Genomic DNA, 11,462 nt, shown 5'->3' on the forward strand with positions numbered 1-11,462 from the left:
CCTCCTGCATTAACCTTTTTACCTTTACCAAGTCATAAGAAATCCTCAAAGTGCTTGGGGAAATAAAGTATAAAACATAAATCAGTGTATTTGGTTTCTTGATTTTTAAGCTCCAGTGAAAAGAAGAGTAAGGAAAAGTTTGAAAGTTCTGCTCTGAATGACAAGAATAACAAAGATTATCGATATATCTAGTTTCAGGGCCCTCCATCACTCTAGCTAAAGCAGTACTTGAAACTGCGTGTCTTGTGTATAACAGCTAATCAATCTCTTAAATAAGATAAACGGAAACCACACAACTAGGGCCATTCTGGAGTCTGCAAGACCTGACAAAAAGGAGCCCGCAAAGATGTAGGCTACTAGAGATTGGTCACCAAGACGGGAAGTTCGAAAAGTTTTATTTAGGAGGAACACATAAAATGTAGGTTAATGAGGAGACCTTGCACATCTGTACTGAGAAATACATACACACAGAGAGAAATTTTAGGAACCACCTTCACCGTTACGAACGAGATAGGGGCTGGAAGACACTGCAGTCTTTCACATAAATCCTGGACGTGTTACATTACTTTTCACAGTATCCTCCTTAGAAACAAAGCAAAATATAGACGCTTTATCCCAGTTACATGGTTTCGGAAGAAGAGAAAAATACACTCTAGTGCCAACTAGGTATTTTACCTACAAAATTTATCAAGCTACTTTTTGAAAATAGGAGTATTCATTGCACTGTAACACTTAATGGGCTGATACATATGCAGGTTTCTAAGAGTGTGCGTTTGTTGTAAAGATGTACATACTTCTCTCACGCAGAGGGAAAAAAACCAGGTTTTGCGTGTTAGGGGGAAAACACTTGAGAAAGGATTAACCTCACTCCACATCTCCTGGTCCCCTACAACAGCAAACCGAAGGGGGACGGCGCAGAGCGCAGCCCATCAGCTCCAGAGGAGGGACGGAGAAGGGGTAGGACCAAGACAGCGAAACTGGACTCCAGTTTGGGAGGAAGGCGGATACTGGGGGAGGACGGCTGGCTGGGGCGAGGTCAAGAGAACGGGGTGCACCCCGGGCCCCCCGCTCCCCCAGCCCGTCCCACTAGTCTGCAGGGCCGCACCGGAGCCCCCCTCCGCACCGCCAGCAGGAGGCACCGACCCCAGAACCGTACCTGTCGGCCCGGGCAGCTGCTCCCCGCGCCGGGCCACTGGCCGAGGCCGAAGGAACCGCCAGGGCCGGCGCGTCCGGCGGACCCGCCGCGCCGCTCCGCCCGCCCTCCTCCCGGGACCCGGTCGGGACCCCTCGCCTCCGCCGCCCGGTGCGGCCCCACCCGCGCCCCCGCTTCCCGGGCAGCTGCGAGCCCCGGCTCCCCGCGCGTTCCTCCTCCTCCTCGCCAACCACCGTCGGCCGCCACTTACCTTCAATCGCCATGATGTGCTCGCCCCGGACCGCACCAACTGGATGGCGGGGGCGCGAGCCGGCGCGCGGGCGGAGGACGCGCCGGGCCGCCGGCGACAGGGGCGGGGCGGGCCCGCAGTCGCCGGGCCGCGCGGCCTGGAGGGGGGCCGCGGGCGGGGCGGAGCAGGGGCCCCGAGCGCTGCGACCGCCGAGGAAATGGAAGCTTCCCCGGCCGCCGCCGCCGCCGCCGCCGCCCGCACGTGACGCCGCCCCGCCCCCACGCCCGTGCCCACAGCGCCGAGCGCCGGGATTCGAAACAGGTGCCCGGGCCGGAGGGCTCCGGCACCTGCGCCCAAGACCGGCCCGCGGCGCACTGAGCATGTGCGGGCGGCTCCGACCCGCTCCGCCGGCGGCTCCCTGGCGCCCAGGACCCCAGCCGAGAAGTCCGGCCCTCCTCCCGCACTTGCAGCCACAGAGGAGGGGCGTGGGGCGGGATGCGGTCAGGACCATGGACAGGTCTCGATGGCAAACTCGGCTCGAGGCTCCCCGCCCAGGGGCTGCCTCAGATTTGGTCCTCTGAAAGTCTGTTTTGATTTTGTTTTGCTTTGCTTGAATCACCCAAATAATACTCGCTGCAGATCTCAGCTGTGAGGTGAGAGACAGCTAGCTGGCAAAGAGCAAACGGGGGGGGGGGGATCCTGAGGACAACAGCTCCCCCCCCCACACACACACACACACACACGCGCGCACACGCGCACGTGTACTTCACCCCTTAGACTCGTTTCTTTTATAAAGCTTGCCATCAGCCTGAGCTTGGTTTCCCCCTGGGAAGTATGTGTTGGCATTTGTCTACACACAATTTGAGGTCATATGAAAGCAGAGATGAGAGAGACATTCTGACAAAGAGCCTGAGAAAGCAAGTCACATGCGAGTTTCTTAAACTGGCAAACCTATGATGAGCGTTACGAACAGTCACAGGCCAATGCTGAACCGAGAAAAAACTCCGCCCCTTCCTTTTGACCTCGAGTACTTGAACCACTCAACATCCCCAACTCTGAACTCCGCTTGGTGCGCCGAGGATCTGGACAATGAACGACACCAATAGCATTCAGGAATAGGGCGTCGGGGATTCTCCTTGCGGAGAACATGCTAACTCCTAGTGCAAAGCAACTATACTGGGGCGGGCTACAAAGAAAATTTTGCGGTTATGTAAGTGAGGTTGGACTGCAAATCTAGAACAGAAATTGTCTTTCATTACATTTATATAATCTCTCCCTCAGTCACAGTTTATTTTCAAATAGCATTCTTTTTTTTTTTTTTTTTTTTACCATTTTCATTAGTTCAGTGACTATTTATCTAGCCTGGCACTGGGCTAAATGACAGCTGCAAGCAAGAGTTGTTACTGAAGGACCAAACAAAAGGCAGTTCTACCAGAAAATATCAAAACGTCTAGTTTTAGGAAAGCTGTCTATATGTTTACCATCGATATCTATTCAATTCAGGTAAAATATGTAATTTCAAAGATATTTTCTGCAGGCAACCTCCCTTAAAACAGTCTTGAATTCCAAGGCATTGGTTTGAACTTGAAACCACAGTTTGGGGTTTGTGGTTTCTGGCTGACTCCAAGTAATCCAGCTGCTCAGCCTTTTTAAGAATTTGAAATTGAAAGCCAGAAAAAAAAATCACTTCATTACCAATTACACAAGGTACTCTATATAGGTCTACGTTATGTGGGCTTCCATAACTTGAGTTAATACATCACAGTTTGCTCAGAACATTAATTTGTGTGTGTGGTGAACATGACCTTCAAACTTGTAAAATCCAGGAATTTAGGCCAAAGCTGGCTGATGTTAGTGACATTTCCCCCCAGTTTAGAATGCATAGTTTTCCCTACCAACATTGCCTTAAAAAAAAAGGAGCTTTTCAAATACTAGTCGGGAAATTTCTGTGACTACTGTTGGACAGTATCATATGGCTTAAATGAACTTTCCAACATTTTATATAGCTTCTGAGTTTGCTTAGTGGCCCCTTGGAATTGAGATTTAGCTTCTTATATACACTACTATTTCTAAAGTATACTATAGGTTTGATACTTTGCGGGGGGGCATGCAGAAATTCCCAGGCTAGGGATCAAAGCAAGTGACAGCAGGGACAACACCAAATCCTTAAACCACTAGGCAACCAGGGAACACTTAGGTTTGATCCTTTTAATTTTGGAGAGTGTCAGTTATTTATAACTTAAATGTTTTAAATTGTATCAATCACACATCCTATCCAATGACAGGACAGTTTTCTAACTTCGACTGTGTACCTCTGAACTGTCTTTAGCTTATACACCTTTACATAGAGGATGTTCAAGAACTGCTTCAGTTTTAATTTTTATTTATTTATTTTATTTTATTTATTTATTTATTTATGCCTTTTCTAGGGCTGCTCCCTCGGCATATGGAGGTTCCCAGGCTAGGGGTCTAATCGGAGCTGTAGCTGCCGGCCTGCACCAGAGCCACAGCAATGCGGGATCCGAGCTACACCTTTGACCTACACCACAGCTCATGGCAACGCTGGATCCTTAACCCACTGAGCAAGGCCAGGGATCGAACCTGCAACCTCATGGTTCCTAGTCAGATTCCTTAACCACTGAGCCACAACGGGAACTCCCATTTTTAATTCTTCATTCTTCCTTATTAATGAGTTACTTCAAAAATAGTTTCCAAACGTATAGTCCAAGCAATTACCCAATTTTCCCATCATGTGTTGTGGAGAGATAGTTAGGGACCGATACGGGAAAAGAAAAATAAGTCAAAGTCACTCCTTTTCTGTCTAGGGAATGGAAACATTTTTTTGGTATTTTAAGTTTCAATTCAATATTTCACAGACATATTATTTTAAAAGACAGTTTGACTTATAGGAGGGCCACAACATTTAATGATCCAGTGGTGTGGCTGAAACATCAGTAGAAAAAGAAAGCCCCGAAGGTGAATCACGTGGAAAGAAGACTCAAAGGAAAAATGAAAGGTAATTTGACCTATAGTAGTTAAGTAGTTTCCATCTGCCAATCAAATAACCTACCACTATTAATAGCCATCCTACCCTGATGGAAGAGTATGTTCCAAGTTACAAAAGTTCCCAAGGACTTTTTAAGAAACAAATGACTTTTTTTTTATTTGCCCACTGTACAGCAAGAGGGTCAGGTTATCCTTACATGTATACATTACAATTACATTTTTTCCCCCACCCTTTGTCCTGTTGCAACATGAGTATCTAGACATAGTTCTCAATGCTATTCAGCGGGATCTCCTTGTAAATCTATTCTAAGTTGTGTCTGATAAGCCCAAGCTCCCGATCCCTCCCACTCCCTCCCCCTCCCAGCAGGCAGCCACAAGTCTCTTCTCCAAGTCCATGAGTTTCTTTTCTGAGGAGATATTCATTTGTGCTGGATATTAGATTCCAGTTATAAGTGATATCATATGGTATTTGTCTTTGTCTTTCTGGCTCATTTCACTCAGGATGAGATTCTCTAGTTCCATCCATGTTGCTGCAAATGGCATTATGTCATTCTTTTTTATGGCTGAGTAGTATTCCATTATGTATATATACCACATCTTCCGAATCCAATCATCTGTCGATGGACATTTGGGTTGTTTCCATGTCCTGGCTATGGTGAATAGTGCTTCAATGAACATGCGGGTGCACGTGTCTCTTTTAAGTAGAGTTTTGTCCGGATAGATGCCCAAGAATGGGATTGCGGGGTCATATGGAAGTTCTATGTATAGATTTCTAAGGTATCTCCAAACTGTTCTCCATAGTGGCTGTACCAGTTTCCATTCCCACCAACAGTGCAGGAGGGTTCCCTTTTCTCCACACCCCCTCCAGCACTTGTTATTTGTGGACTTATTAATGATGGCCATTCTGACTGGTGTGAGGTGGTATCTCATGGTAGTTTTGATTTGCATTTCTCTTATAATCAGCGATGTTGAGCATTTTTTCATGTGTTTGTTGGCCATCTGTATATCTTCTTTGGAGAACAGTCTATTCAGGTCTTTTGCCCATTTTTCCATTGATTGATTGGTTTTTTTGCTGTTGAGTTGTATAAGTTGCTTATATATTCTAGAGATTAAGCCCTTGTCCGTTGCATCATTTGAAACTATTTTCTCCCATTCTGTAAGTTGTCTTTTTGTTTTCCTTTGGGTTTCCTTTGCTGTGCAAAAGCTTTTCAGTTTGATGAGGTCCCATGGGTTTATTTTTGCTCTAGTTTCTATTGCTTTGGGAGACTGACCTGAGAAAATATTCATGATGTTGATGTTAGAGAGTGTTTTGCCTATGTTTTCTTCTAGGAGTTTGATGGTGTCCTGTTGTATATTTAAGTCTTTCAGCCATTTTGAGTTTATTTTTGTGCATGGTGTGAGGGTGTGTTCTAGTTTCATTGCTTTGCATGCAGCTGTCCAGGTTTCCCAGCAATGCTTGCTGAATAGACTTTCTTTTTCCCATTTTATGTTCTTGCCTCCCTTGTCAAAGATTAATTGACCATAGGTGTCAGGGTTTGTTTCCGGATTCTCTATTCTGTTCCATTGGTCTGTCTGTCTGTTTTGGTACCAGTACCACACTGTTTTGATGACTGTGGCTTTGTAGTATTTCTTGAAGTCTGGGAGCAAGATGCCTCCTGCTTGGTTTTTGTTTCTCAGGATTGCTTTGGCGATTCTGGGTCTTTTGTGGTTCCATATAAATGTTTGGATTGTTTGTTCTAGTTCTGTGAATAATGTCATGGGTCATTTGATAGGGATTGCATTGAATCTGTAGATTGCTTTGGGTATATGGTCATTTTTACAATATTGATTTTCCCAATCCAGGAACATGGAATATCTTTCCATTTCTTTACATCTTCTTTGATTTCTTTGATTAAAGTTTTACAGTTCTCAGCATATAGGTCCTTTACCTCCTTGGTCAGGTGTATTCCGAGGTATTTGATTTTGTGAGGTACAATTTTAAAAGGTATCGTATTTTTGTATTCCTTTTCTAAAGAAACAAATGATTTTTAAAGTTGGAACCTTCCTTTATTTAAGTTATTCAATTGAAAAAGACCAAAGTCATTAAAAGAGTGGGAAAAAAACTACCTGGAATTATATATTTTATTCTATCATATGTAATTAAATATATGTTTAATTCTAGTATTAGACATTACATAGATAAAAATGAGTCTTAACAACTACCTATACCAAAAAATGACATTTTGGAAAATTTAGTAGGTGTTAATTATGTTATCTGAGATTTTGAGTGTTTGAGTAAGAGGGATCTTCTTAAACTTTCAGCTTTGTTAGTAGCTGAGAAGATGTAACTGGATATAAGGATGTAATGAAAATCGAGCTAAAACCATTAATATTGCATTTCTTTCATGAATCATAATGTCATAGAAAGAGTTATAACATTACTTGTTCTGGTAACTTTGCCAATGAGAGCAACTCAGCGTGAACAAGCTTAAGGAAAATGTGAAGTTATTTATAGATATAAATATAGAAATAAAGAAATAAAGTATCAAGCAATCCTGGGAACCTTAATGCTATCACTGTATTTTCTGCTTTTTCCTCTACCTGCTCCCCATAGGCTAACTTCATCCCTATGGTAGAAAACACAAACCCCTGAGAAATTCCAAGCTTTGCAGCGCACAGATTCTGATAAATGTCAGACACCGAAGACCATGAGTTCCAAAAAAGGTGGGGTGTCATTAGTTCTATTTAAATAAGGTAACCCACCCCAGAGCAATTAGGAAGCCAGGTACTCAAATCAGCCCAGCTTTGGTAAGGTGCATACCTCTGACCAAACCTCTGTGGCCACAAAGGCAGGGTTCTGGAGAAAAACAGGAGCCCTCATAGGACCTATATGGATGAACTGAGGAGGCGGGGGATAGTTCCCAGAAGGGCATTCTTGGGCAGAGAAAATGTAAGTGATGCCTGCACAGGCACTCTGTCTACTTCGGCACACTTCCCTGAGGTTGTCTTAGAGCAGAGCTGTGCAAAAGAGTCGTCTGTGATAATGAAAACTGTCGATATCTGTGCCGTGCAATTCAGTGGCCGCTAGCCGTAAGCGGCTGGTGTCTGCTGGATCCAACAGCACTGCCTTCGAGCTGTAGAAATGGTGGGGCTCCGGGTGGAACTGCCAGAGAAGACCGCGGGCAGCGGGGACTTGCTGGGATGAACTGGTGGAAGGAGAACAGTAATAACTCCCATGTGAGGCTACTCTACCTAACGACCTGGAGCAATAAGAAATGTGTGTGTCATGCTAAGTAGAGGTAATTAAAGATGGAAATGGAAAAAGGAAAAAATCGCAGTAAATGTAAATCAGAACAATTCCTTCTTTCTCCTCATTTTCCTCGAGACTTCTCACTTAGTTACTCCACTGTAGGCAGCACAGCCATAGCTGAGAGGAAAAATAAACGTGGGACATTCTAGAATTGTTGGTATTCACTTAGGTCAAATGGTAGTTTTCCTTCTTGCCCTCTAAAGCTCTAGAGATAGCACAGGCTCAACCAAAGAAAAGAACAAAGAAAGCAAATAGCATAGACACTAATTTACTAGCCTACACTTTCTTTCCATTATAGCTTCTAAGCCCCTCATGCAGACTGAAGAGCCATTTATTCTCCTCTTCCTTTTCCTCTCCAAATGTGGTCTGCTCCTGTACAACCTCTGTTATAGTTTCTTATTCATCAGCGGAGTTAGTGCTACCGGCTAAATGCATGGAGCAGGACACTGTGGTTTAGAGACACAATGACAACACAGCATGATACTGGCCTGTCAGTGTGGAAGAGTGAACAGAACTTCTAAACGTACAGAACAATTTAACACGAAATGTTCAACAAGTACATGCTTAGTGGGATATGAACCAAACTAGCTAAACATTCTTATTCACAACAAAGAAGCATATTATTTTGTTCTAGGTAGAAGTACTTGATTGCAGTTAAAAACTTTTTTTCACAGCTGGATGCTCCCATGATAATGACAAGTGATAGTTATATAACAATTTTCACTCAAAGGTCAAAAAATATACCGCAGACCTATTGAATGACATAAATTTGGCATACACCAGTCAGTGCAGCCACCTGTCATGTAGAATGAGAAGGGAACTTGTAGAAGATCTCAAGAACATACATATGGAGGAAGGAAGCTGAATTCTAGGCTTAAGAAAATACTTGATAATCTGAGTTAGATGAGAAAATCTTCTGCGGCAAAACGTCACTCAAATCTCCTTTGTTTATGTAACTATAAATGTGTGGGCCCGAGAAGGTCACTAAGAGTTTTTAATTCCTTACATGCGTCAAATACAAGAATGACAAGCATAATTCTTTGGATAAAAGTAGTTACTTAATAAATGTTTTTTAATGGACAAATAAATCATAATAGGCTTAGGTGCCATAGATCTTTTATATTAGCAGCTCTTTTGTTCTTTCTCTTTTTCTGGCATGTGGAAGTTCCAGCTAGGGGTCGAATTGGAGCTTCAGTTGTGGGCCTATGTCACAGCCACAGCAACACCAGATCCAAGCCATATTTATGACCTAGGCAGCAGCTTATGGCAATGCCAGAGCCTTAACCCACTGAGTGAGGTCAGGAATCCAACCTGCACCCTCAGGAACGCTATGTCGGGTTCTTAACCTGCTGAGCCACAGCGAGAACGCCTATATTCGTAGTTCTTAAGCTGTGAAGCGCACATCTGCACAAAGACCAAATAAAAAAGCCACTGATGACGGTGATAAAGAGAAACTTGAAAGACGTCTTCAAGAAACTTAAATAAGTTTTGCTCTAGAATCATATTTCTCATTACTATCTTCCCAGTTATTTTTTCCCAATATAGAATTTCTCTTTGCTTAACCATATACTGTTACGAATGAAAGGGGAATTTTTATAGAGTTCGTCATAGTAAAATATACAATACTCTAATATTAAAAAGGTTTTTTGGTGGGAAGGAGGGGGTAAAAAGTGTATAAGTGTTTTTCATTTTAAGGAAGAACAATTTATTACAGGAATTATGGAAAAAATTTTTAGGATTCAGAAAGATAGGACAGTGACTTTTAAGAGTACAGTATGAGGAGTTCCCGTTGTGGCTCAGCGGTAACAAACCTGACTATTATCCATGAGGATGCAGGTTTGATCCCTGGCCTCACGATAAATGACCCCCAAAGGAAATTCATAGAATTTCAAAAAGAAATTACAAGTCATTAAACAAGCTACTGAAAGAAAAAAAGAGAGAGAAATCCAAGAAAAAAAATATTTATTGAAATTTAAAAATACGGGAGTTCCCGTCATGGCACAGCGGAAACGAATCCAACTAGGAACCATGAGGTTGGGGGTTCGATCCCTGGCCTCACTCAGTGGGTTAAGGATTTGGTGTTGCTGTGGCGGTGGTGTAGCCCGGCAGCTACCGCTCTGATTAGGCCCCTAGCCTGGGAATCTCCATATGCCGCTGGGGCGGCCCTAAAAAGACAAAAGACAAAAAAAAAGAAAGAAAGAAAAAGAAAAATATGACTGTGGAAACAAAACGTTCATTAGGTGGAGTGGAAATGGTACCCGGACTTTGAAAAAAGGTTTGGCAGTTTCATAAGAAGTTAAACACATATTTACCATACGATCTAATCATTCCTCCCTAGATATTAGCCCAAGAGAAAAGAAAGCATACGTCCATACAAAGACTTGTACCTGAGTATCCATAGCAGTTTTATTTGCCAAAAACAGATACACATGAAATGTTCATCAATAGGTAAATGGATAAACAAGCTGGATATCCATGCAATGGAATAATACTTGGCAAGTAAAAGGAATGAACTACTGATCCACACAACCTCATGGATGAATCTCAAAATAATTATGCTAAGTGAAAGCAGTCAGAGAGAAAAAAGAATACATACTGTATAGTTCCATTTATATAAAGGTCTAAAATATGTAACTTACAAAATATAGGGAGACAGAAATCAAATGAGAGGTTGCCTGGGGAAAAGGGGGAAGACGGTCTAGGGAGCAGCAGGAGGCAGAGGCTACAAAAGAGCAGAGGGAGACTGACGGGTGATGGCTTGTTCCTTGTCTTGATTATGGTGATGATTTCATGGGTGGATACGTACGTCAAAACTTACCCAATCATATACGTTAATTATATGCAGTTTATAATTTGTCCATTGTGCCCCAATAAAGCTGTTTGAACAAAGGGAAAAAAAACTAGACTGTGAAGAAAAAATAAGAGCTAGAAGAGAAAAAAAAAAAAGGCAAATGAATGGAGACCATAAGAAGAAATTAAATTCATAGATCAATCCTGGAAGTCTAGTGTTCAACTGATAAGAGTCGCAGAGGGAAAGAACAGAGAATATCAAGCACAGACCATTAAAGAAACAATGGAAAAATATTTCCCAGATGTAAAGAAAGCCTCTGGGTTTTAGAAAGAAGGAGCCCTTCAAGAGCTAAATAAGAAAAAGGAATAAAAGCCCACATCTAGACACATCACACTGAATTTCAGAACATCAAGGGTATGAAGATCCTCTGAGCTTCCAGAGACGGAAAAAAGTAAAATCAAAACTAAACCGTCAACTCTGAAAAGAGACGGGATTCAAATTGATCCGAAATCTCAACAACAAAGCAGATGTTAGAAAAGAAGGGAGGAAGCATACAGAACACCGAGGGGAAAATGATGATGAAACTCCAGTTCTGTGTCAAATCAAACAGTCAGGAATGAGGACAAAATTCAGTCGCTTAAGGAATGCATGGATTCCAAAATTTTATTCTCATGCCCACTTAATTTCCTTTTTTTTTTTTTAAGATTTTAACCTGATATAGCCCAAGAAAATGAGAACAGAATCCAAGGAAGAAGAGAAAGCTATGGATCCAAGAAACAGTGAAACTAACCTATGGATACAGTGAAATCACAGGACGACAGTTGGGCAGCACGCCTAGAAAGCAGCACATTTTTAAATTAGAAAAGAAAATCTGAAGAATATGTTCCGGGAGAAAATTCTTTCCATTCAACAACTAATAACTGGAAGATATTATTATCACGAAAAAGGCAACTATTTCTTCTCTCAAGAGAAAAAAAGAAAGGCAATTGGTCCA

The 11,462-nt window shown here is 42.7% G+C and overlaps 1 protein-coding gene across 2 annotated transcripts in view; it reads right to left on the reverse strand.

Annotated features, from left to right (window-relative positions):
• Positions 1-1,484, reverse strand: part of SYT14 (synaptotagmin 14) — a 230,330-nt gene extending 228,846 nt beyond the window's left edge. For both annotated transcript variants that reach the window (XM_021063880.1, XM_021063879.1), the window contains exon 1: positions 1,404-1,484. In XM_021063880.1, the coding sequence (XP_020919539.1) occupies positions 1,404-1,416 (13 nt within the window). In that variant the 5' untranslated portion in view covers positions 1,417-1,484. The remainder of the gene's footprint in view (positions 1-1,403) is intronic.

This window comes from Sus scrofa, chromosome 9 (genome assembly GCF_000003025.6).
Source record: "Sus scrofa isolate TJ Tabasco breed Duroc chromosome 9, Sscrofa11.1, whole genome shotgun sequence".
Lineage (NCBI taxonomy): Eukaryota > Metazoa > Chordata > Mammalia > Artiodactyla > Suidae > Sus > Sus scrofa.